Source organism: Tamandua tetradactyla, chromosome 9 (assembly GCF_023851605.1).
Source record: "Tamandua tetradactyla isolate mTamTet1 chromosome 9, mTamTet1.pri, whole genome shotgun sequence".
Lineage (NCBI taxonomy): Eukaryota > Metazoa > Chordata > Mammalia > Pilosa > Myrmecophagidae > Tamandua > Tamandua tetradactyla.
In genome coordinates, this window is record NC_135335.1 from 9,846,692 (window position 1) to 9,872,784 (window position 26,093).

Genomic DNA, 26,093 nt, shown 5'->3' on the forward strand with positions numbered 1-26,093 from the left:
TTAGAACACAGTTTCTACTGAGTTCTTTGCCTCCTTATAATAAGGCTAGCCTTTCCTCCAGTTTCCAATAAAACATTCATCATTTCCTTATAAGGCTTCACCAGAAGCACCTTTTAATGTTCATGTTTCCAGCAACATTCTGTTCGTGACAATCTATATATTCTCCAAGATATAAAAGCTTTCTCTGCAGCTCTCCCCACGTCTTTCTGAGCCCTCAGAATCTGCCTTAATGTCCATATTTCCACCATCCTCTCATCAAGGCAATTAAGCTCTCCCTATTGGGTGCCTCAAAATTCTTTCTCTACCCATTGACCAATTCCAAAGCCATGTCCACGTGTTTAGGTGTTTGTTACAGCAGCACCCCACTTCCTGGGGGTACCCAAAACAGTTAGTTTCCTCGGGCTGCTGTAACAAAATACTACAAACTGGGGTGCTTAAAACAACCAGAATTTATTGTTGCACAGTTCCAGAGGCCAGAAGTCTAACATCCAGGTGTTAGCAGGGTTGAGCGTCCTCAGTCTGCAGGACTCTCTCCCATCCCTTTCTCTACTTCTGGCATTGGCTTGCTGGCAATCCCTGGCATTCTCCATTCTGTCTGTCTGTGTCCAAATTTTCCTCTTCTTACAAGGACACCAGTCATTGGATTCAGTCCCACTGTACTCCAGTATGACCTCATTTTAATGTGCCTAATTCCATCTGTAATGACTCTATTTCCAAATAAGGTCACGTTCCGAGGCACTGAGGATTAGAACTTCAACATATGTTTTTTGGGAACGCAATAATGAGTGGTGGGCTCTTTCTTCTTTTGGCATTGGTCTTCTCTGGTATTTTGGTAAGAGTGTAGGGGGTGAGGCTAGAAGTGGGGAAGTGGGCTTGGCAGGTGGTGATTTAATGGTGGGAGGCTGGGAGCCTCTTCTGTGGCCTTGTGCTCTGGACCCTGCAGTGCTTCCTTCAGATCTAAGGAGCTCTGTGCAGCTCTCACCTGCCCCCAACCTGTTTCTACTAGATCCAGTTCTTGTCACATCCCTGAGGCTGTGTCTCAGCCTGGCTGGCTCCCAGGAGCCCAGATATCCTGCTCCCAGCCCCTTGCTGAGACCTGACCTTTTGGAGATCCGGTTTCCCTGCCCCCTTTTTCCTTCCGCTCTTTGGCAGGGAGAGGAGACCCAGAAGCAGTCAGATAGAGTGCTCTAGGAAAGGACCCTTAGTTAATGCCATCCATCACTGCCAGCCTCCTTTCCAGGGGTGGGAGGAGGGGCAGATGCCACAGGTGGGCTGTGGGGAGGCTGATACCCAAGTGAGGACTGGGGGACAGATTGGGTTGGGGAGATGGGCTTGCAGGAGAGGACCCTCTGGCCAGGCTGGAGCTGAGCCACAGGGAGACAGGAAAGGGAAACGGTCTTCCCTTCACCAAGATGGCTGGTGCTGTCACGCCTGAGGGAGCTGAGCAGCTGGTTGCCGTGGTGACAGAGGGAGAGTGCCGCATGCTAATGAGGCTGGCTCGGAGCTGGGCAGTAGAAGGGTCTGGGAGGGGAGAGATGGAGTTCTCCTCCAGCAGCAGGACAGGCCTGTGGAGGGACTGAAGGTGGGTTCACAGGGCACCTGTCTCCTGGGCTGGGGGTGGGGTGGGCCAGAGGCCTGCATTTCCAAGGATGGGAGCCTGAGGACAAGGCTGTTTCTCATAGGAAGAATTGAATGAGGGTTTAGGGCTCTGGGTCTGGACCTTGGATTTAGGGAATCTGGAGGAAGATGCTGGTAGTTCTTGGGGAAAGAGCTGGGGATGGGGGTAGGAGGCATTCAGACCAAGGAAAAGGGGGTCCAAATGCCTGGGCCCCCCACCTGCTTTCTGGATAAAACCTGTGGTCTCCCAGGAGGTGTTCTGTCCTGAGCTGCCCTTAGCAGTAGTGGCCTCCTCCCCCAACTGGCCTCAGACTCAGCATGGGGAGTCTGACCAACACCACCCCAGAGAGGTGGGGAGAAGCGGGCAATGGGGACCATCATCCATCTGCATGGGGTCATCTCTTTGGCCCCTGGCTCTGCCTTCCTGGCTTCCTCACTGCCTTTCCTCCTGGAACCCAGGCATCCTGGCCCTGAACTTCGTCCCAGAGACACTTGTAGCTTTTTTGCCCTTACACTTCCACTGTGAGCTCAGCTATCCCTCAGGTGGCATCTCATTGCCATGACAACTGATACGGCCTCCAAGTGTGGCATTGGTACTGCAGGCTGTTCCCTGTCCCATCCTTTTGACCAGATACCACAGGGGTGGGAGCAGGGTGTGGGGAAATGGGGGTGTGGGGCTGGGCTTTGTGGGGGCTGGCTGGTGATCCCAGGGGAGTCCTGGGTGCTGCTGGCCTCTCTGGAAGAGAACTTTCCTTAACAGGTGCCCTTTGAGGACTGGGGTACTGGTCCAGTGGGCCAGGCTCTCTCCCACTGGGGCTGGGCTCTCTTAAGGGTCGTCCTGGATGAAAATCCTAGCCCAATGTTGCCCTCAGTCTTAGAAAAGGGCTTCTGTTTTCCATTTTTGAAATCTGGTTTGGGTCCTCTCAGCGAGGTCCTGGATGGAGAAAGCAGGTCCGTAGAGTAATCTGCGAATAAAGCATTCTGACATCTCAGAAAGCTAGGCCTCCTGCCCATGGGATGTGGCAGTCCCCTTGCTTGAGAGATTTGGTCTCCCAGTCTCCCCTTTGGAGGAATCCAGCCCTTATCTTTGCTCCAGAGTTTCCCTAGATTCTGCTTCCTCCCTAACTTCGTCCTCCTGAACCCCAGTTTCCTCTTAGGACCTGATGGACAGGGTCCCTACTCTGCACGCAGAGTTGTTGGGAGGGTGGAGCTGGGGACTTTAGACCTGGACAGATGGTTTTCCAAGCCCCTCTCAGGTGGGGGATTCCTGTCAGGCCCAGGGTCGTCACGCCCCTCGTCTTTCCCCTTTCCCCGCCAGGGTCATGGGGACAATGGGACTCGGGCGTGGGAGGTTGGACGTCCCCCTTGCCCGCTCAATCCCACTCTAACAGGACACTCTCTCTTTCTCCAGGTGGCTTTGAGTTTTGTGTCGTGTTTTATTTTCCCTTCCATCTGAATCGTTTTTCTCGTTGACCGTTTTTTTTTTTTCTCTCCGTGTCCCGGAAGAAAAAAAAAAAAAGAAAAAAAGAAAAAGGAAAAAGCAACCCTCCCAGCCTCATGCTTCTCCTCCTTTTCCTTTTTTTTTCGGCAAGAAGAAAAAAAAGAAACCAAAATCTCCTCTCCCCCTGCAGTGACTCCCTGCCCCAATTCTCCCTCTGGCTCTGCCTCTATCCCTCTCCCCCTCTCTGGTGCCCCCTTATCTCTCTTTCTCTCTCTTCCCCTTTCGTGCCCCCCACCCTCTGTTTCGGCATCGGGCCCCTTCCCTCAGCTTCCAGGCTGGGGGCTTTCCCCCGATGTCTGTCACAAGTTAAAAAAGGGTTTTTAAATTGTGGCAGCAAAAGCTTTTTCTCCCTTCTCTCTGGCTGATTTTGATGACTCGTGTTTTCTTTGTTTCTTTCCCCTTTTCTTTCATTTTTCTTCTTTTTTTTTTTTTTCTTTCTTTCTTTCTCTCCTTCCCCTTTTCCAAGGTCCGGCTCACCTGACGTTAAACAGCGAAGGTATGGTTTGAAGTTTTGGTTTGGTTTGGATTGGATTGGATTGTCCCCAACCTACGCCTGGAGTTTCTGTTCTTCTCCCTTGTCCCCACCCCTACCCCATTCCCCTCCTCACCTGCCCTGCCTCCTTCCTGCCCCTCCTACCCCCTTCCTCTGCCATTTCTTTATTTTATCCGGGGGGGCGCTGGGTGGGGGCTGGGGGGGTGCGTCCTTGTCTGTGCTCTCCCCTCTCCCCTTACCTGCCCCGATACACTCCGTTCGCCCTCATCTCACCTTGGTTTCTGACATCAAGAGATGTTTGAACTCCTGCCGTTGTCTCCACACACATTTTTGCCTTTTCCTGGCAGTTGATCTTGCTTTTTTTCTTTTTCATGGTGGTGTTTTATTTCCTTCCATTCATTCTGATCATTCTTTCTTTTCTATGGACCCCAGTGAAGAGAGAAAAGCATGGGCTGGAGAAAGAGGATTTTAGGCAGCCTCATTCCCTCCTGACCCCTGCTGCTACAGCGTGCCCCTGGATCCAGAGTGGGAAGGCAGAGGGAAGAGCTGGGTGGGGTAGGGGGTGGTGGAGATGTAGGCCTTCCCACAGCTGCTCACGTGCACATTCCCCGTGTAGCTTTTGAGCATCTCCTAACCCCATTTGACAGATGAGAAAATTGAGGGCCAGAGAGCTGAAGTGACCTGTCAGTGACCACATAGCTGTTAACGGGTGGTATGGCTAGGATTAGTCGTCTCATTTTAGCCTCCCTTCTGCCCAGTTGTACCTTCCTTCAAAACTCTGGTGTTCAGCACACCTGGAGACAGAAGCCAGAAGCCCTGACCGGTATCCCCCCAGGTCTGCTCTCCCCCAGCCGTCCCCTGTTATCGATGCCCTCTGAGCTCACGTATTTGGCCTTCCAGGTCCTCACACCCCGTTCCCTTTGCCCGTTGTGTTCTCTGCTACTGAGGTACAGGGTGGGGTCTTTAGTCTGTAGGTAGCTGGTAGGGGTGGCTATAGATCTGAGATTTGAGATGATTTAGGTTTGGGGATGTGAGGGTCTGGCATTCTCACAAGAAGGGTGGGAAAGAGGAAGTCCCCAGGTTGGGGAGTCAGGAGTAGACACCCTGATTGGTTTTTGCCTCTTGGGGCCTGGTTCTGGGGGTGCCAGCCGTGGGCTCACCCTTTTTGTCCATGAAGGTCCACAGGACTCCAGCAAGCCCCTCCCCCTGGAAAGTATCACAGCTCAGGTGTCATTCTAGCTTTAGTTCTGGGGCTTTGCAATTGGGGTTGGGGTAAGAGCCCAGATCGGGACTTTTTTTACTCCATCCCCAAGTTCCCCTCACTCTGAAGCCATCACGTGGAGTCTGGCAGGGTCTGGGATGCCTAGGAGCCAGGTGTGGAGGGTACCTATTTGGTGGCAGGGGGTAGACCCCAAGCCTGTCTGGATACCTGCAAGTTGATGTGTGCCTGCGGACGCCTTTGGCTCTGAAGGCTTTGGGTGTCAATGGGCTTGGGGGGCTAATTTCTGAGAAAGGGTTTCCCACATTCCTGATGAACACGCCCTTGGTGTGTACCACCCCCTGTCCGTACGACAGAGGGATGGGAAAGCCTGCGGTCTAATGGCAGAAAGATAGACAAAGGAGATCCTGGGTGTTCCCATGGGTGCAGAGGGAGCTCTTGGGGACCAAGAGTGGGGACCCAGGGGATGGCACAGGCTAGAGGAGGATGTGGTGTGTGGCTCAGGGGAGCCTTCTTGCCTGAGGGGTGCCTGTGTCAGGCTTTTGAATGAGGTGATGAGCACGAACTCTGACCTAGCCGAAAGGGCTGGAAGCGTAGATGCAGAGGGAGAGGAGAATGGGCCTCAGAGGGGAGGTGGCAGGAGAACACTTTGGTGGTGGAGGGTCCTGGAAGTGGAAGCTCAGGTGTCTCTTGTAGGGCAGAAGGGGCTCCTGAGCCAGAAGTGAGGGCCTCTGCTACTCTGACCCGCTCTCCCCAACCCTGGGCCCAGGGTACAAGTCAGCAGTTTTGAGTTGGATGGGGTCTTTGGGGCAGATGGCCCCTTGGTTGGTCAACTGGATCCTTTCCTAGGGGTCCCAAAGGCAAGCGAGTTCTCACAGAAGCCCCTCCTTACCTGTGTCTCCAAGCAGAACCTTTGCCCTGGAGCAGGCCCTCCGTCACCTCAAGGCTGGGTGGGACTGGCTGGGAGGCCCCCGTGCCTGACTCCCCAATTCTGCTTCTCCAGTAGGGTCCTTACTGTTCTCCGAGGGGGGGGCCGGGAGAGGAGGAGCCGGCGATGTGCACCAGCCGACGAAAGGTCAGTGACCCACAGTCCCCAGAGAGCCCAGCCCTCAGCTCCCTGTAGGCTCACTGTACTTCCTGGGGATGGGGTGGGGGGCGTGAGTCAGTGAGGTACATTCCCTCATGTCCCCTCCTAGGCCTGCAGGAGCTGGTGGGCTCCACCCCCAGTGCCATTCTGAGGGCCCCAGCCCAGCCCTGGGTGAAGGAATGCAAACCTCCACTTCTTTCCCGAAGCCTAGTTGTTCTGATGGCTTCTTTCTAGAACACATGTGCCTTTTTCTGTGGAAGCAGTCAGACCCATCCCTAGAAAGTATCTGCCTCTCTGGTAGAGTACTGGGCAGCCGCCCCCCCCGCCCCCACATCGAATTTTGGAAACCTGCTAGAGACCCAGTGCGATCCAGTTGGCCATCATACATGTCACCTAAGTTAACTCTCACATGCTTTTGCAGTGGGCGTCATTACCTTCATTTTACAGATGAGGAAGTGGAGACTTGCCAGCCTCCTGGCCAGCATGTGCCTCCTTTAGCTTGTCTTAGGGCTTTCGGGGGTAAGCTCCTTTATCCATACCAAAGTTGCCTAAGAGAATCTCTCTTCTTCAGGTTACTGGCCAGTTTAACTCCAGTTGATGCCAGGCCCTGGGACTGAGTCCTGACCCTTTTCTTTTGTACACGCTGTCCTGTCTGCCTTGATTTCCGCCATGTCCTGCCCCTTCCCCCAGCCGTCCGGTATCTCTTTCAGTTGACTCTGAAAAAGCAGCCCAGCCATCCACCCTGGAAGCCTGAACTCCCCAGGCAAACCCAGACACTCCCTGTTGTTGTGTCTACACATCCATTACAACTCTTCTCCCTTGGCATCGTAACCGTCACTTCCATTTGCTTGTCTGGAGGATGGCAACTGGATATTTTCATTTGTAGAGCCTTAGTGCTTTGCATGGTGCTTGGCATATATGCTGGCATGTCCTGTCAGTGTATTTTATTTATTTTATTTTATTTGTTTACATGGGCAGGCACCGGGAATTGAACCTAGGTCCTCTGGCATCGCAGGCAAGCATTCCTGCCTGCTGAGCCACCGTGGCCCACCCTGTCAGTGTATTTTAAACAGGCCAGTGGACTCTGCTGTCAAGGGCTCATGGGTGCCCTAATGGGTAATTACAGGAAAGCGTGTATACTGAAGCAGGGAGGTGTATGAAAGGTGTAGACTTGGTTTGGAGGAGTTCTCTTATTCATTGACACATGGAGAGGGTTATCTGCCAACACAAGAGTCGTCAATCTGTGGCATGGTTTGCAGTCTACAGTGCTGTGTCCCGGCTGTTTTCTTTCTAGATGCCCACAGCAAAGGGTGTGGCAGGCCGATGATTAGCTCCTCCTTTCCAGAGGAGAAAGCTGAGGCTGAGAGATGCTTGCTGTATGTTGGCCAAGGTCACAGAGCCGATGGTAGAGCCAACCCCAGGGCCCAGGTCTTTCTCACATGACACTTCCTCTCAAGGGAGCAGGACAAGATGTCACTAGGCAGTAAGTGCCAAGTGAGCAGAACAGACAGCTGTAGTGTTTGAGAGTAGGGAAGGGGCCAAGGGGGCCGGAGGCGCTTCCCAGAGGACTTTGAGCTGGGCCGGGACAGGAGGCAGCTGCTGCCTCCCTCTTGCTATTTGGAAATCTGGACCACATCTAGCGACGAGTCTCTAGCCACATTCACATGACTGGGGACACGTGTGGGCTCCAGACTCCCCAACTGTGTGAGGTAAACAAGTGTCAGCTATCGCCTCCCCCTGCCCCCTTTCCCGTGCCAGGAGCTATTAGAAGCAGTAATTGTTCAGAGCTCCTGGGAGTTGTAGCTCCGGAGTTCTGAGCCCAGCAAGGAGGGGTAGAGCGCCCCCTGGTGCTCGAGCTCTCGTCGGTCCCAGGTGAGGGCTGTGTGCTTCTAAGCACCTGGGCACCCCACATCCCTATGCCAGAGAGCCCTTCTCCACCAATTTCCTAGACATCCTGCTCCCCAAATCCCCCACTCAGGTCTGTCCTTGTACATCTCCTCATCCTTGATCTTTTTCACGTTTGCGCCTCTCTTTTCTGTCCCTGTCCTCAAAGTCTTTTTGGCCTCCCTCAGGCTGCTCTTTGCCTCTGTCCACCTCTGGGCCCACCCTGGCCAGGTCTCTGGAATTGGGGAGTTTGGACACTCAGGCTCCAGCGGGGCTGCTTCTGCCTTCTCTCCTGAGGAGTTGGGGAATGGCCTTGTGCCTCCGTTTCGCCTGGGCGGCCACAGTCCAGCCCCACATGCCTGCCTCCTTTTTTCTCGCCTCTTTTGTTCTGCCCCAATCACTTTTTCACGTGGTTACCTTATTCTTGCCATTCTTTCTGTGTGACTCTCTCTTTAATGGTATTTTCTTTGCAGTGAAGGTGAGGGGGTGGGAGGGAGGCCTGGCTTTGGGGAGGGACTGGTACGTGTGGGGACAAATCCAAGGTCAAATGCATTTCTTTCCTGGTTCTTGAGCCCCCTGGCTCTGCCAGTGCCCGGGCAGCTGGCCTGGTTGCCATGGAAACAGGAGGGCCCTGAGAAAGCCTCAGCTTTCATTCCCCAGAGGTCCCTGTCCCCCTTTCCTCACTGGCCTTCTTCCCGGCACCCTTACCTGTCCCCACAGGCTGGCTCCTCCTCTTTCTTCGCATTGCCTCCCTCTTCACTTCTTGTTCTCTTGCACCCCTGAGCCGCCTCCATGTCCCTTCTTCCCTCCCTGATGGTCACCTTCCACTCTATACCACTTCCCTGCATGTCGCCATCCATCCCCACCTCTCCTTTCTCATTTCTGCTTGGTTGCCCACCTTTGTTTTCTGGTCCTTCCCACTTGAATGCTAAGGAAGACAGAGGGGGCAGTCAGGCTGTTCGAATGTTATCCAGGCCCCTCCGGCCTCACTGCCCTGTGGCCTCAGGAAACTGGGACTTGCCAGCTGCAGTGAGGGCTGTGCCAGGCTCCGGGGCAGCAGCTGGTGCCTTGGCAGCAGGAGGCAGTGAGGACAGAGTGTGGGCAGCCTGCCTGGAGGGAGAGAAGCAGGCCTGCTGTGGGTAGGGGATGGGGGATCTGTGAAATCTGCACCCAGATTCACACCATTTCAAAGCAGAGCTCCTCTGCTGTGCCCTGCTCCACAGGGAAAGGCAGGTACCTTCTGGGGGCTGTGCGTATGCCCCAGGGTGGTGCCCTGCTGTTAACTGGGCCTTGGGAGCTTGTAGCAAGAACCCCTATACTGGGACAGCTCTGTGCTCTTCCTGAAGACTTTTCACTCCATGGTCTTGTTCGCCCCACCTCTCACCCACCCGTGCGGGAGGCAGGGTGAGCTGTTGTGGCACTGTGTCTTGGCAAGGAGAAGCCAGTCATTGTGTTCTGGCTTCGAAGGACTGGGGCTGAGACTCCACTTTCCCAGGACCTCTTCCTTGTCACCATGTGTAGAATGCTAAGTCTTGCACAGTCCTTTCTGCTTCTGCTTAGAAAGTACCAGTGAAAGGAGCCCTGTGCCGATGCCTGACACATCACATGCCACACAGCAGACACATCATAGACATACCACACATCTCTCTCTCTCTTACATACACACATGTGCCCGCGTCATCCACATGACTTCCCTTGTCCCTAGCCCCTTTCTTCTATACTTTCCTGGCCCCCATGGTTTCCACTCCTGTGCTGGGGTACTGCAAAGGCTCTCGCCCAGGGCCTGTAGGTCTGTCCTTCATGCATGGACAGAGGCGGCGGGTGTAGGTGGTGGCTGGCAGGGCAGCCTCTCATGTAAGCTCTGCCTAGAGGCCCAGCCCTACCTGGTGCACATCCTATCACTTGCAGGGCCTTCCCCTGTGTGTGACACCTGCCCTTCCTCCACCCTTCCCCATTCTCCTTACCACTCCCTGCCCAACAAGCCTAGATGTCCCCTTCCTTACAGTGAGGCCAGTTGCTCTCCCTGGGTACTGGGAATGGCAGGAGTGGGAGGTGGGCTGCACTCAGGAGACCCTCGGTGCCTCCGCCACAGAGGAGGAACTCCCAGGGAGAAGCCCCTACTCCTTGTTTCTCTTCCACACCTTTGTTAAGGGGAGTGGCCGATGGGTGGGTTGGTAGGGGAGGAGATGGTGAGAACTGGCTGCTTTGCCTGGCCCTGTGGCAGCTTAATTGTCAGCTGTTAGGGTGAGAGCCACTCAGCAGCGTCCTGGTTCAGAAGCAGACATAGGGTGGGGGGGACTGACTTCTCACAGGCAAGACGGCCAGGCCCGGGGAGGAGGGCTGACAGGCGGAGGGAGGGGCCGCGGGCCTGCAGCTGGGAGTCGGATGGCCCTCGCAGCCTGGCCCACTCAGCCTTCTCCATTTCCCCAAACCGGCGTCCAGGGAAGGAGGAGTTTGTGGCGACCTTCAAAGGCAATGAGTTCTTCTGCTACGACCTGTCCCACAACCCGATCCAGAGCAGCACGGACGAGATCACGCTGGCCTTCCGCACCCTGCAGCGCAACGGGCTGATGCTGCACACGGGCAAGTCGGCCGACTACGTCAACCTGTCCCTCAAGTCCGGGGCCGTCTGGCTGGTCATCAACCTAGGCTCGGGTGCCTTCGAGGCCCTCGTGGAGCCCGTCAACGGCAAGTTCAACGACAACGCCTGGCACGATGTCCGGGTCACCCGAAACCTGCGCCAGGTAGGGGAGCAAGGAGGCCAGGGCCAGTGGCGTCCGTCCGTGGTGAATGGGATCGAGGGAGGGGGCTTGGTTCTGGGGCAGCGAGGGACCAGGAATGGGGTGGTGGCCTGGCCAGCTTCAGAGGTGGGGTGGATGGGGGTAGGCAGGATGCTCCAGAGCTGCCCCTTGGTGGAAGTTTGAGGGGAGGGGCAGGGTTGGTTTTAAGGGTTGGGGCTAAGGTTATTCAGGAGGTGGGAGTTGCAAGCTGCAGGGCTGCAGGGCTGCAGGCTGGGCCCCAGAGTGCCATGCAGTGGGGAGGAAGTAGACTCCCGCCAGCTAGATACCCTAGGGCGGAAAGGCACATGTGGAAACCTGAGGTAAGGCAAGCTTCTTTACTGGGAGAGGGTTGAGTAAGGTAGAGGTGGAGCTTTTAGGGGAGGGAAACAGGAGCAGAGACAATGCTGCTTCTCCCTTGGAGGACACTCCCTTCTGCTTTCCCTTCTCCTCTCAAAGGAGTGTGACCTCTTCTCTCAGACTGTGGCTTTCTGGCTCCCTCTGGTCCACAGGAAACCACCCAGGGTTGGCCCCTTGCACCCAGGACAGGACTGATCTCCGCAGTGTCCCCTTAGCTCCTCTGTTCTGGCTTACCCACTGGAGAGGTGTGGAAGCTTCTGGCCGTTGTCTCTATCCTCTTAGCAGTGGCCCTCTTCTCCTCACACAGGCCACAGGTGGCCCCTGCAGGTGAGGCCATCTCTCTGCCACAGGTGGCCCCTGCAGGTGAGGCCATCTCTCTGGCTGGGCTTCTGCTCAGTGGCCCTGAGAAGTGCCTGCCTTAAGCAACAGGGCCCATGCTAGACCCTTCTTCCCAAGCAGGCGGTGCAGCTGTGTTCCCGAGGCCCCCTGCCTCCACCTCCTCACTCCTTTCCCTGCTTACTCAGCATCTGGGTTGCAGGTGTTCAGGCTTATGCTTGCCCTTCTCTTCCCTGGGTCCACAGCCTCAGGGCTAGTGGCAGGAAAGCTGGTCCAGCTCTACCTCTAGCAGTCTCAGCACCTCCCCGGGAAGGCTGAGCATCCCTGCCCTTCTCAGCTCCACTCTTGTACTGGTTACTTTCTCTTGTGCCTTGTGGTTCTAATTGTGTGGAGCTAATCTTCCATTACGTCCTGTTTGTAGTCACCACTGCCTTCCTTCTCTTCCTCCTCCTTCCCTTCTGCCCATGGAAAGGCTAGTTGGCGGGGCTCAGGATTCTGGCTAACCTCCCACTCTTCTCACCTGCTCTTGTTTAACATCATTGAGTGATGATCTAATGGGGATTCCTCCTCAGTGAATGCCTTTCCCCCCTCGCTGTGAGAATGCAGTGACTCATCCTGCTGCTCCTTTCCCAAGCCCGCTGCTACCTGTTGCAGTTGGGCCCCTGCTGATGCAACTATTTTTAGTGGCCTTCGAGTCTTGAAAGTGGAATGCTTGGTGGGGGCACTCCTGTTCAATGCAGTGCCCCCTCTCCATGTCATATCATTCTCTTGCCTGATCACAGGGCTGCCACCAGCAATGTCTGAGTAAACCTGAGGGAGGTCATATACACTTGTGCTACTCTCAGCCATCACACCCATTTTGTTGGGGAGGGAGGTGTCTTTGGTGCTTTTTGCTGCCTTTCCCTCTCCAGGGTTAGAGCTGTCAACTGGTATTGCCTTTGGCCAGATACTACAAGCCTGGAGTCCCAATCCATGTGTTGTTTGGCTAACAAATATATGTGCATCCAGTGCTGGGTGCCATGGACGGTATGGAAGGAAAAAATACTTGGTTCCTGCACTTGTAGCACTTAGGCTCCTGAGGAGACAGGACAGGTATGTGAAAAGTGAACAGAGCAATCTGATTCTAGGAATAACTCAAGGAAAGTGAAAACAGGATCTCAAATAGGCACCTGTACATGTCAGTCTTCATTGCAGCATTTTTCACAGCGGTCAAAAGCTGGAAACAAGTGAATAGATAAACAAAATGAACAACAAATGAATAGATTAACAAAATGTGGTACATTCACATCGTGCCGGTTTGAAACATTGTGTATCCCAGAAAAGCCATGTTTTAATCCTGACGCAATCTTGTGGGGGCAGCCATTTCTTTTAATCTTGATTCAATATTTCAGGGTGGAAACCATTTTGATTAGATTATCTCCACAGAGATGTAGCCTGCCCCTTTGTGGGTGTGGCTTTTGATTAGATGGAGATATAACTCTACCCATTCAGGGTGGGTCTTGATTAGTTTACTGGAATCCTTTAAAAGAGGAAACATTTTGGAGCAAGCCCAGAGCCGACAGAGACACTTGCAGATTCAGACCCTTGGAGAAGAGTTGCTTCAGAGCTGACAGAGACAGGGATGTTTGGAGATGCTTGGAGCCCAGCAGATGTCGCCATGTGCCTTCTCATGAGATGCTAAACAAGCCAGACCCCAGACTTGTATCCCAGAGGAGCTAAGAGAAGGCCCACAGATGCTTAGAGAGGAAACTACTGACATCAGAGGCTGGAAGCCACAGAACTGTGAACAAGGACCAGGAGATACCTGCCACATGCCTTCCCAGAGGTGTTCCGAACAGCATTAGCTTTTCTTGAGTAAAGGTAACCTCTTGTTGGTGCCTTAATTTGGACATTTTCATGGCCTTAGCACTTTAAACTTGTAACTATTATATTCCCTTTTTAAAAGCCATTCCATTTCTGGTATATTGCATCAGGCAGCTTCAACAAACTAATACATGCATAATGGAATATTATTCAGCCATAAGGCAAAGTGAAGTTCTGAGACAGGCTGCAACATGGAAGAACCTTAAAAACCTTATGTTGTGTGAAGTAAGCAAGAACATACAAGGACAGAAATCGTATGATCTCACTTATAAGAAAGGACTAGAAATAGCAGATTCACAGAGATAGCCAGATTAGAGTTTACCAGGGATGGGGGGGATGAGGAGAGGGGGGGAAGGAGGAGTGTTTGTTTTTAAAAATAAAAGCAAAAACAGAACCAATTGCTGAAACTGGTGAGGGATGAGGGATTCATGAGAGAAAAACAAAAACAAAAACAACAAAATAGAACAAAACCATGTAAGTGCTGGCGGAGTAGCATCAGCTCTAAATGTCCTAGGAACTGGAGAAGCTACCCGGGAGGACGGAGAGGTATGTGGCCAGGGCAGGTGAGGCTGGCCTTGTGTATAGACAGTGATGGTGACAGAACTGTTCCAGTGCTCGCCAAGTCACGGATCCAAGATGGGAACTGGTGGAGACCCCTTCCATCAGATGGGCCAGAGCAGAGCCAGGTCGCAATTGACCCGAAAGCGGGTCCTCAGGGTCAAAGAGGGTGTTGGCTTAAAGTCTTGTTGGGAGCCTTTTCTTGTTGCTCAAGGCCAGGTCCAACCTCCCCAGGCCTCTTGGGTACCTTTCTTTCAGGGCTTCCAAGAGAAACTGAGTGGGTCTTGTCCTCTAGAGCTGTGGTTCTCGGTGGGGGCAATTTTGCTGTCCCAGAGACATTTGATAATGTCTGGAGACGTTTTTCATTGTCACAGCTGGGGGATTATTACACATCCCACTGTGCCAGGACATCTCCCACCCCAAAGAATGACCCCGCCCCAAGTATCACATGCCGAGGTAGAGAAACCCTGCTCTAGAGGGAGGGAGTCATCCTCAAGCAAGGTTACATGGTGTCTAGGTGACACCGTGAGGTTGGGAAAGTCCTTTTGTGACTGAGGAGTGTTGGGTTGAGGGTGGGGTGTTTTGAACCAGAGACCTGTCTCCCCAGGAGCAAGGACAAGGAGGTAATAGGAGACATTGCATCTACCTTCAGCCTTGCAGGGTGGCTGGCCCAGATCTGAGACTGCTGTGGCTCCCCATTGTTTCCCCCCGGGTGATTAGCAGGGCTGGGGAGATGGCCTTCGGGAGGAGGGCCTGCCTCCAAACGAGTAGGGGGTAAGAGCAGGTTTCCCTTTCCTTATCACTGCAGCCAGGGGTGGGTCAAAAGGCCAGTTCCAAAGACTGGCAGGAGGCAGGATTTTTTCCTTTTTTCTCCCCAAATGAGGTTATCAACCCTGGAATCATTAAGAGGTTCTTGGAAAATAGCAGCCAGGACCAGAGGAGGCCACATGGAGATAGTGTCTCCTTCTCTGCCTCCAGCCCTGGAGGCTACTGTGACCAGTAGAGTCTCTTGGGGCTTCTTTGCAGGAATGATTGCCTCTGAGGGATTCCCTGAGGCCTATTTTAATCCTGAGCCCACTCTCCTCCCATACCCAGTATGCTTCCTAACTGCCTCCCACCACCATCCAAGTGGGTGCAAACTCAGTTTATCATTAGCCAAAACCAGATTGGGAAGACAAGCTGGCTATCAGAGTATCACATGTGCTCCCTCCTGCTCAGCTCCAATGATGCTGCCCCTCAGTGCAGAAATTTCCAGGGGCTCCCTGGCACCCCAAGGCTGGAGTCCAGCTGCCCTGTCAAGTATTTCAGGCTCCTTTCCTGCCTTCCTCCTTGGCTTGTCATGCACACTGCCTTAGGGCCTAACAATGCTGCTCCCACTCTGTTCTCAATTCTCCCATGGTAACCTGCTGAAATCCTGGAGCTGGGATGTGAGTCTGAGAGACTGGGTTCAAATCCTGGCTCTGCTGCGCCCTTGTTGGAGTGCATCCTCTCAGAGCTCAGCTCCTCACTTGCAAAGTGGAGGCCAAGAGAGGGACAGCCTGAAAGTGCCCAGGTCAGCCTCGAACTGTTGGGGCACCGAAAGGCTTGCTGCCGCTGTCCCTGGCATCAGCATTTCGTTATTGTTTTTAAAACCCTTCAGGCCCAGCTTAGATGCCAACTTCTTCAGAAAACTTTCCTTGATCCACCCTCCAGCCAGTCTTTCTTCTCTGTTGTATTCTCCAGGCCCTTGGGAACTACTGCATTCTGCCCATAAAGAGGTCAATATTTGGGTGTCTTTCTTATCTCTGTTCCTTCCAGACTTAATCCCAACAACTATTGAGTGGTTTTGATAGCTATCCTCGTTCCTTTGGACTCTTTCTTGAAAACTTTCTTTTGACCAGTGGGATTTTGGAATTGAAGACCCAGTCAGCAGATTTAACTATTTCATATGTGATAGTTAAACTATTGTCATCCTGGAAAAAACTATTCTGTAGGGCTCAAAGTAAGCCTCTCCCACTCCCGAATTTCCTTGGATACAGACTTTCTCAGAATACTCTGTAACATGTCTCTTCCATTAACCACTGAGTTCAAGTCGGGCCGACACCCAACTTCATTCCTCTCTTGTATCTCACTTAATTTTTGTAACAGTCCCATGAGGCAGGAAATGTAATTCCCACTTTACCAAGGAGGAAACCAAGCCTCGGAAAGTTCAAGAACTTACTTATGGTTATCCAGTTAGGAAGTGGTGGAACTGGAAGTCTGTCTGACAGCAAAGCCACTCCATTTCTCCGCCTCCCAGGGAGGGTCTGGTTGTTGTCACTGATGGGAAATGTAAAGGATAGGCTGTAATTCTTGTGGGTCTGTCATTCTTAGCTGTTTCCAAATCTTGAAGCCATTTGAATGTTCTGTGTGTTTCAGTGGTCTGGGCCCCTCTTTTCTTTGTCCTGAACTTCTCTTGCTCAAGTTCTACAGAGAATGCCTTCATCACAGAGTTTTGAGATTTGTGCATTCAAGGTGGACAGTGGAATGCAGTTCGTCCAAAGGCTCTTGGCCATGAAGTTACCACTTGATAAAATGCCTGGCTTCTCCCCTTGATGGCTTCAATCTGCTCCTCCTACATTGTACACTGTCATTCCTGTGCTCTTAGGTTCCAGCAGCTCTCTAGCCATTGCTGAGTGGAAAGACACCTTCCTTGCTCCCTTGTTAGTGTGAAGCCTTAGCTCACAGATCCTGGCATGTGGGAGGGCCTGGCCACCATGTACCTCTCCGTGGGCATCCCAGGCTGTGAGAAATGGCTTGTCGTGGAAGCTCCACCATCGCATTTGGCCACAATGCCAATTACCCCTCACCGCCCCCCCCCCCCCCCATGCTCACCATGGATTGGGCCTGAATCCTCAATTCCTGGGTCTAGAGAGGTCTGTCTCTTCTGTTCCAGCTCTGCTGTTTTTCAGAGGAAGACTGATCACTTGACAAATTAGTGGATGACACAGACTTTGACCTCACGTCTTCCTTCCCAATCCTATTGTGTAATTTACTCTTCTACTTGTTAAAATTAAACCCTGTCTATGAAAGTTGTAAACTGTTTTTTTCTTATTTTATTCTCAGTCACAACCCGTTCTAATTTGAAAAGAGCAGTAATTGGACTTGTATATCCAATACCTTTTTGTCTGCCTTGTTCGACTATTGTGGTGATATCAGGCAATTCCTGTCTTTTTTGGTACGATTGGTTTAGCTGCCATGAGACTGGCTGTCCCTTGTTCTGACTAGTTGGCCTCTTCACTTCATGACAGCTGCACTAACTGGAAGTACTAATCCTTTCATCACCCATTATCCCCTTGCTCTAATCACTGCACCTGCAATTAGACTCTTCTCTTGCTATGTAAACTGTCTCCACATCACTAATAATTAATACTGGTTATTCAGCACCTCTTCTAGCTGCTAAATATGGAATTCTGTTGTTTTTAATTATACGAGGCCCTTATTAATTGTCTTACTGAATTAGTCCTGTACCCACTGGTTATAATAACTCTCTAACTAATGGATCTGTCCTTAGGATACCTCTTCTTCCCACATCGCATTCTCGGGTGTCCAATTTAGTATTTAATGGACATCAGACAATAGTGTCTCTCCATTTCTGACACTCTAAGTGAAGCTGCCAGTCCCTTTGGTATCTCCTTTCCAAAGACCAGAGTAATTTTAAGCGTAGTGGTTGCTGCTGCCTTTGGCAATGAGGAAAGAACTTAGAACCACACAGGGTGGGACTCTGGTGATGGGGAGAAGAAGCTTGTGTATAGCTTAGGGGGAATAAGGGATTTTAGAGGTAGGTGGGCCTCTGCCTTTCTTTTTATGGTTTGGGTAGTGGGGGAGTGAATTTCTGGTGCTGGCTGTGGGGAGGGGAGGCCAAGGGGTCTATGGGTATGCATGGAAGGAGACTGGGCTGCTCTGATAGCTCTACCAATTCCAGGGCCTTGCAGGGGTGGGTGGCACTTAATTCTGGGAGACGTGGTTGCCCAGAGGAGAAGAAAATTGGATGGGGTGTTGGTGGTGGTGGGGAAGAAAGAACTGGGAGAACTCTTTGGGAGATGCTGGCTCTGAAAAGTTAAGTTGGGTGGGAAGGAGGAGCAGCTTTTGGGTGGGAGGAGTGGAAGGAGGGTCTGGGATGAGCAGATATGATTTGAGAGTGAACCGCGTGCCGGCCAGTGGAGGGGAAGGTGACCCTTTCCTTGTTCTGGTAACAACTCACTCTCTCTTCCTTTCTCAAGGAAGAGAAGCAGAAAAACACAGAGGAGCTGCCCCCTACCCCCTCATTGAGTCCTATGATCTAGTTGCCTTCCCCTCATCCCCAGGAAAAGCAGATATTTGTTTCCCCTCCTATGCTCTTTGGGAACCCTTTCGCTTTGTCTCCAAATAAAACTGCCTCTCTTCCTTGCCAGTCCTTTGAATTGCTAGGGGTTTTGGCCACTTGTCTCTCAGCCTGATAGCCAGCTGGCCCATTACCAGCCAGTTAACCCATTAACCTAACATGGTCACTGGTCAGCCAGTTGGCCAGCACCAACGTACTCTTTAGTCAGTTCTCTGGAAAGCTATCTGGTTGACCAGTTAGTCAATGATCCCCTTGGTCCATTAACCCCAGTCGACAGTCCATCCCTTTCTCACACCCTCGCCCCCCTCCCTTCCTTACCCCTGACTCCCTAACATGTCAGCTGATAGGACTTACTAATACTGCCTAATTGGGTCTGCTTCTTAACCCCCTACCTTCCCTCTCGCACCTTCTGTTGGAAAACCCCGTTGCCAACTCTGTGTGTGTTACTAACACGCTTATAACCCGGGGGGCCCAAGGGATGGGGCAGGGACAGGTGGGACAAGGTATGAGTGCAAAGCCTAACTAACCTTTGTCTCATTTGCGGAATGTCGGCCATCTTTAAGTCTTTGCTTTCTTGGTCCAGTTCTTTTGTTGTTTTCTGTACTAACCAAGGTCTCTAACTGTTCCCCCTTCTCTGCAGATGGGGTTCTTTGGGGAGGGGATGGGGTGGGGGAGAGAAATCCAGAGGAGGGGTGGGGGAGGGATTGGGAGAAGGGGATTTAATTTGGGTGTGCGTGTTATTTCTCCCTCCCATCATAATTTAATTTTCTTTACACAAAATACTTTAGCTGGACCTAAGATGGGAGGGTCTGAACAGACAACCAGATATATGTGGATATATATTTTTCCTCCTTCCTTGAGTTTCACAGTTGGTCATTTTATTTTTCTTTTCTTTTCGTTCTGTTCTTTTGTTATTGTCTTTGTTTTTTGTTGTGTTTTTTTGTTTCTTTGTTTTGACTCCCACCCCCACCCCTCCCCCCATATCTCCGGTGAAGCACGCAGGGATTGGACACGCTATGGTAAACAAACTGCATTATCTGGTAGATATCACTCTAATTGTCTTACCGTTTGGTTTGCCGTGGGTTTTTTTAACTGTTCGATTCTCCCTCTTTTGTTTCTTTTCCCCTTTTGGTTCTGGTTGTTTTGCTTTTCCAGTTGTTTTTTGCGTCCTGGACAACTTTAGATTTTTTACTTCTCTCTCTTTTAGTTTTCCTCTTTCTTTTTCTTTCTTTTTTTGACACAAACTCAAATCCAAAAGACAAATGGAAATCAAGGAATTTGGCCTGTCCTTGCTCTAATCCCTGACTCCTGAATTCCGATTCCTGGCCAGAGAGACCTGGAGGCAGGCCCGGTGTTTATGGGCTCTGGTTAGACTGGCCCCGATGCCAGGCTGCTTTTATTTCTATTGCTTTATTTTGTTCCTTTCTTTTTCTTTTGGCTTCTTTTTTTCCCCCTCCCTCGTTTTTTCTCTTTGATTTGATTTCTTTCTTGGTCTCCTGAAAATCCATGGAAAACACCATCCCATGACACGCTACGCCTCTGCTCACTGTCTAGCTCCCAGATGGGCCCCCCCAGGTTGGGGGAGAGGGTGGGGGTGAGACCTCCAGTGGCAGCCAGCTGGGTGGAGGGGAGTGACCTTGGATCTGCTTGGGGAGTGGGTGGCCGGGAGATGCAGACCTGCCCGGGATGGGTCCAGATCTCATTCAAATCACAAGTTCCTGTCAGCTTGGAGGCTGCCCCAGGCTGGCTGCCAGGGGAAAGGTGACATCTCCTCCCTCATTCCTCAGCCTCGAGGGTTCCTGGTTCCGTCTCCCCCCACATTTTGCATGGCATGAATGGTCTTTCCCCCCACCAGGGATAGCGTCCAGTTCTCCCCCAAACTGTTCTGCTCTGACTAACACTGTTTCACACTGTCTTCCTTCCCCTCATCTCCCCTTCCCCCCAGTGCCCCCTGCCTATCCCGCATGGCCCCCAGGAGGTCTTGGTTTCCTTCCCCAGAAAGGGGAGCGAGAGGATGAGGCCCGGCAGGGCAGGGTTGGGGTAGACTTGTCTCCGAGCTCCTCTGTTTGGGTTGGCTCAGCCCTGGTGAGTGTCGGTGTGGGTGTCTGTGTAAGTGCAGCTGGTGTGTGTTAGTGTGTGGGCGTGACTGTGTGTAAACGTTGGTGTGACATTTAGGGAGTGTTAGTGGAAAACTAACTGTGTGTTTGTGAGCCCCTGCTGGGACGGACTGGGGGATGCGTGCCTGTGTGTGTTTTCCAGCCTGGTGAGGACTGTGCGTGGAGGTGGGCCGTGGGGGTGGCCCTTATGTACCATAATGGGCAGAGGCAAGGAGGAGGCTGGCGGCCGGCCCTTGGCTCCTCGCCTGTGCCTGTGGGCCCTGCTCTGTGAGATCCCCTGGGATTCCCTCGTGCCTGCCCAGTCCTGGCTCTGCGGCAGCAGCCGATTAGTCATCGGCCTATTAATAATGCAGAATGATTGAGCGTTAGGCTGGGGACCCTGCAGATGGACGTGTCTGCTCCCGTGGGGCCTGGGCTGCTTGGGGCAGCTTCCTGGCCTTCCTCGCCTCCCAGGTCTGCATGGCTGGTTGGCCGGTGAGAAGGGAAGCATGACAGGTGGGGCTTCCAATCTCAGTGGCCCCCCCACCTCCCTGTGTCTGGCCCTTCCTGAAGCTTTCGCAGTTCTGTGTTTCCCTGCACCCCCAGAGACCTGTGGTGGTCATCCCCTCTGCCCTGTCCCTGAGCTAGTGCCTGTGGCCGAGTCCTCCTAGTCCTTCCCAGTCCAAGCCCATCTGGCCACTCCCAGTCCTCGTGGTATTCACATGGAGCCATGCAGTGAGCCTAGCACCTCCCGTCCACAGGCCCCACTCCTTCAGCAGCTCTCGGGGGAGTTAGCTGCAACTCACCTGGGTCAGGCCAGGCCTTTGGGTACCTGTCAGGGGCTGGGCATTTGGATCTTCTTTACAGAGCTTCATCGACAACCAGTCTGTGACTTTGGGGACAGAGGGGAGGCAGCATAAACCGATGGGGTATACCCCAAGCACCTGGGGAATGCAGTCCTAGAATTAAGACCTGCAAATCTTCCTCCTAGTCCCACTTTCTAAGTGTGTGTTGGGGCTGCTGAAGCTTAGTTTGCTCATCTGCCAAGTGGGCTGATAATATATCTGCATTGCCTGTTTCGTGGCGGTCAGGGTGAAGATCACATAGGGCAATGGAAGTGAAAGCATTTGAACTCTATAGAGGGAATTATAATTTTACTAAACTTTATAAAATGTTAGTGGATTTTCTTAGTGTTTCCAGGGCAGGAATGTTGTTTTGTAAAGAGGTGATTTCTTCCCACAGCAAGCCCTGGGGTGTAGCATCTCTGCCCCCCCCCCCCCCCCATTTAGGAATCAGTCCCAGAGAAACTGTGTGAAACCTTAGAGTGCTTTAGGAGTTGGGATGGGGAGGAGGAGGCAAGAGGGAATGGCTTGGCTAAGTCTGATGAAACAAGACAACCTTGTTTGGTTTCAGCCCTGGCTAGGAAAGTACCTGCTAAATTCTATGTATGTAAAGTCCTCACTTTCCTGGATGAGCAAGCGCGGCTTGGTGGAGAGGCCCCGGCACCTTCGTTTACCCTCCTAAACCGGTCCTGGTTCTGGAGATGAGTTATTTCCGGCCAGGACCGGAACGGGCTCTGAAAGAGGCAGAGTTTGATGCGATCTGACTCCTAGATCTCCCTCAGATGTGTTTCGTTTTTGGGGGGTATTTAGTTTTTTAAGGAGTGTTTTCTTGTTCCTTAACCATTTCTCCTTGAGTTGGGGGAGTTGGATGGCAGACAAGAAAAGGTCACCTACGTGAGAGAGGTTTGAGGTAGGCACGGTCAGGCCAATGGGGCTTTTCCTGTGGGGAAAAAAAGTTCTTTGCATGTATACCATGGCTCTTCTGATCACTTTCACATCAACTGAGTAGCATTTAGTCTTGGCAGAGGCCTGTGATGCAGGCAGCTGGCAGAGGTTATTCCCCACTAACAGGTAGGGAAACGGGCCCAGAGAAAGTGGCTTGGCCTGGATCACATGGCCAGCTAGGGAGAGCTCAGGGCTCTCACTTCCCTTATCTCATGCAGTCCTCAGTAGGCCTGGCAAAAGCCTCCTTTTACTGATGAGAGTGAGAGGTAAAATGAAATCGTTCTGGAAGATGGCAAAGGCTACAAGAGGAACCCAGGATTTCTGGCCTGAAGGTTTTTCCCTCTGTTCCCAAACTTTATCAAATCCAGAGCTCAGGACTTCCCTGTAGGCCTATCACTACTGATAAGTTCATCTCCATGTGTCTTTCCAGCTCTTTTCTCTCTTTAGTCTCTCTCTCCCATGCCAGCCATGTGATCAGACTGAACACTTGGCAGGACTGCGTTGCTTCACCTAGCTTTGTAGACCTTCCCTCCCCATGCTTTATTCCCTACTCTCACCCCACTCAGTCCTAAAGAGGTGAAAGGGCCTTTTCCCTAAGCTGGTTGTTTTTAACCACCTTTGGCTCCTGGATCCCTTTGAAAATTGGTGAAGGCAGTGGACTCTCACGGGAAAAAAAAAAAAGCCCATTGGTACAGTTTTACATACAGTGTCAGGTTCAAGTGGATCCTGAATCCTTGCATCCCTGGGATGAATCCCTGGAGCCCGTCCAGCCCACCCATGTGAAAACACCTGCTCTCAACCCTTTTCTCCCAGAATAAGCCCCTCTCCCAGGGAGGCCAGTGACCCTGTAAGCCTAGCAGACAACTGGGCAAGTTTCCAGATGGTGCTATAGAGATACTTTCCCTCTTCTTCAGGCTTTCTATCATGGGGCCTCATGGGTGTGGGGATATTTGTTGCCAGGGCTGGGTCCCATGCATATCCAGCCTGTCTTAGGGGAGGAGAGCAGAGCAGAAGAGGCCAGCAAGGAGGGTTGAGAGGCTGCCCTTTCTGGCCACCTCCTGGCAACCTGGCCTCTCTTGGGGATGGAGTGGAGGCCGGCGCTGGGCTGCTGCCTCTCCTGGGCTCTTCCCCTTCTCCTTGGCTGGTCGTGTCCCACCCCTCCTGTTCTACACAGCCCTCATCCTAGGCCTAGCTTGCCCATGTTGAATGGGTCATCGAGGGTTGGGTACAGGGTCTCTGCTGTGTCTTGGGTCCTTGTCAAGGCCCCATTGATGGAAGAGATGCTGTATGACAGTGAGTCAAGGCTTCCTCCTTCCCTCCTTCCGTGGGGAGCCTGCGGCAATGCGTGTGTGGTGTGTCTGGGTTCCGGCAGGTCTGGGTGTGTGGGTGTGTCTGGGGTTGGTGACCAGTGGCGAATGGGTGGAAGCTGGGAGACTGAGCCATGCTCTGGGAAGGGAGGTCAGAGTCTAACATGCACGCCCTTTCTTTCTCAACCCGGAACTGTCTGCCCAGGGGCCGCTCCTCTCTCCCTCCTCCTTGGGAAAGAAGCTTCTCTTTGCTGCACCACTCGGCTCTTTCACCAACATCTCTGCTCCTCCTCTCTCCCCTGTCCCCTGCATGCCTTCTCACTGGTGGCTGCCTTTCTCTGGCCTCTCTTGCTAGGTCTGGCCCCCCACCCTCTCCCTCTAACATGCATGTGTCCTAGCTGCAGTGGCTGCTTTGTGTCGCATGGCCCTTTCCCCTTCCTCCTCCCCCCTGGCCCCGCCCCTTCCAGAAGCTGCGCAGGGGGAGGGGGGGTACGGGGGGCAGGGGCATCACGAACCCCCCGGGGTGGAAGGGGACTGGGGGGTTACTCCCCTGTTTCCTGCTTTTACTAACGAACCTGCCATTTTTGTGTCTGGACTTTGATTTGTCTGAGGGAACAGTTGGGTTTTACTAATCCAAGTCACCTCCCTCCTTGCCTTCCCCAGAGACCTTCCTCTGTTCCCTCTGCCCCTGGCTTCCTTTCCACTCCCGTATCTACCTCCCCATCTCTCCCTCCACTTTCCCCACCCCCAGTCTGACTCCCTCTTCCCTGAGCACCTTCTCGTGTTACCTTTACCTTGCCTCCTGTGACCCTCTCTCCCCAGCCTCCTGGGGCAGGGAACTGTGGATATGAATTTGGGGCACAGATAAGAGGGTGATTAAGGCAGCCGTCTCTAGTGGGCCCTGTCCGGACAGAGTTGAGGAGGGCATCCCCACTCCCACCCAAGTCAGGCCCTTCTAAGCAGAGAGGCACAAGGATGGGGGGCCTGGACCAACAAAGAGGCATGAAGAGGGCTCCCTGGGTGAGGAGTGTGATCAGTAACCAGTGGCCTGGCTTCTGAGGCCAGGGTGAGGGGCCACAGCCAGGTGGCTCTGGTCGGGTAGAAGGCTGAGTTTACTGATGGAGGACAAAGAGGAGATACTTCCTGGGAGCTTTGGGGCCAGGAGAAAGTCTTCTGCTGCACAGAAGCAGGCGCACAGAGCAGAACCCTCGTGGTAGGTGTGGGGCTCTGTCCCCCATGGGTGCCAAGGCTCCCGGGCTTTGGGATTCTGCCAGAGGTCACGGGCAGTGAGAGGGCCAGTGCATTCTGAGTCACGAGGCAACTTGACATTTGTCAGTAATGACTTTGGGTCCGTCCCCTGGACCATGCTGGAGTTAGTGCTGGGGTGCCTGGCCTTTGGGAGCTGACTGTGTAGGTGAGGTGAGCAGATTTAGACTCAGAGAATACCTAGCATCCCAATTGCTGATGCCTCAGTGCAGCATCAAGAGGAGGGGAAGCGGAGAGTGAGAGGAAGTGGAATTTTCCCCAGGGAGTTCCCTTCCCTGCCACTCCCTCCCTGTCTTATCCTCTTCCCTCACCCTGGTGCCCTTCTTCCCTCTCTCCAGCCCCTCTCTGCCCGTTCTAATCTCGTTTGCTTGTTTTTGTGACTAATACTTTGGCCCCTCCCTTTTTCTACCCAGATCCCTACCTCCCAATCTCGGGGTGGGGTAGAGGCAAGAAGAAATAAGCAGTGATGGCTACCGCTCCTCTCAGAGCAAAACTCAAAAGCTTTCGAACGGCCCCTTCCACAAAGACCCCCCTCACCTTCTGCCTTGACCCTAGCTTCCTCCCCAGCACAAGGTTTGATGGTTCTCAGGAAGTGCCTCCTTCAGCCCTCCCTCTGCTTGGCCCTACTCCACCCACTCGTGAGGCTCCAGCCGAGCCTGAGGAGGATGTGAGGGCCCTGGAGAGGGAGTGGAAGCTGCCCTTGCCCCAGTTCTTCCACATCCCTCAGGCATTCCTAGCTTCACCTCTCAGCGTCCCCCACCCTCCGTGACAATGGAGCCTTGCAGACCAGGCTCTGGAAGTCGGCTGCTGGCATGTACGTATGGGCTGGCGGGGGTGGGGACATGGCAGATGCGACCACAAGGCCCCGGTCTCTGGCCCATCACGGATGCACAAAGTGGTGGTGAGCTGTGACTGGTTGAAGCACAGTATTGGGTTAACTGCAAACCGGCTTCCAATGGCCCCTGCCCTCTCTTCCCCACTGTTCTCTTAGACCACAGCCTTCCTAGAATGGGGGCCCAAGGTTCTACGGCCCTTGGCTCTTCCCCTACCACCTTGCTGGACATCTGGAACCCTTGTGAGTTGTTCCTATGGCCAGACTTTTCAGGGGCCAGGTGGGCATTGGTCTGGGGGTGAGATAAGAGAGTCCCCTGGACTTGTTGTTTCCCCGCCCCAAGGTCACTTCTGCCTTCTCCAGGCCACTGCCAAGCCCCTCTCCTCTCCTTGGAGCACCAGGTACCCCCCCATCCTTACTCATCTTGTTTTCTTACCTGAATTTTCAGCCCACCAAGGTGTTTGTGAAGTTTGTCTTGCCCCTCTCTATTCCCTAGCCTGACACCCTAGAGATAACATTGGTGGGGACACCAGAGAAGGTAATGAGATGCCAGGAAAGGAAGAGCAATCTGATGAATGGGGAAGAGAACCCAAAAGGAGGGGCTCCCAAGGAGGAAAGAGACACACTCGGGCAGGGGCCAGGACAAGTGGGACACTTGAAGCTTGGGGAGGAGTGATGGGAATGAGCCCCACGGGGCGTTACCAAACCCCATGAAGATCCAGGACTTCCTGGAATACCTGAACCCTTGTTTCTCATGGCCCTGCTCGC

The 26,093-nt window shown here is 53.0% G+C and overlaps 1 protein-coding gene across 10 annotated transcripts in view; it reads left to right on the forward strand.

The window, feature by feature from the left end:
• NRXN2 (neurexin 2) overlaps positions 1-26,093 on the forward strand; it is a 100,032-nt gene that overhangs the window by 15,627 nt on the left and 58,312 nt on the right. For 5 of the 10 annotated variants that reach the window (XM_077115834.1, XM_077115838.1, XM_077115836.1 and 2 more), the window contains exons 3-5: positions 3,585-3,614; positions 5,834-5,905; positions 10,244-10,545. In XM_077115834.1, the coding sequence (XP_076971949.1) occupies positions 3,585-3,614; positions 5,834-5,905; positions 10,244-10,545 (404 nt within the window). Of the gene's footprint in view, positions 1-1,326; positions 1,583-3,584; positions 3,615-4,369; positions 4,447-5,833; positions 5,906-10,243; positions 10,546-26,093 lie in introns of those variants that run through there. The other 5 variants (XM_077115837.1, XM_077115839.1, XM_077115845.1 and 2 more) reach the window with 4 other exon arrangements.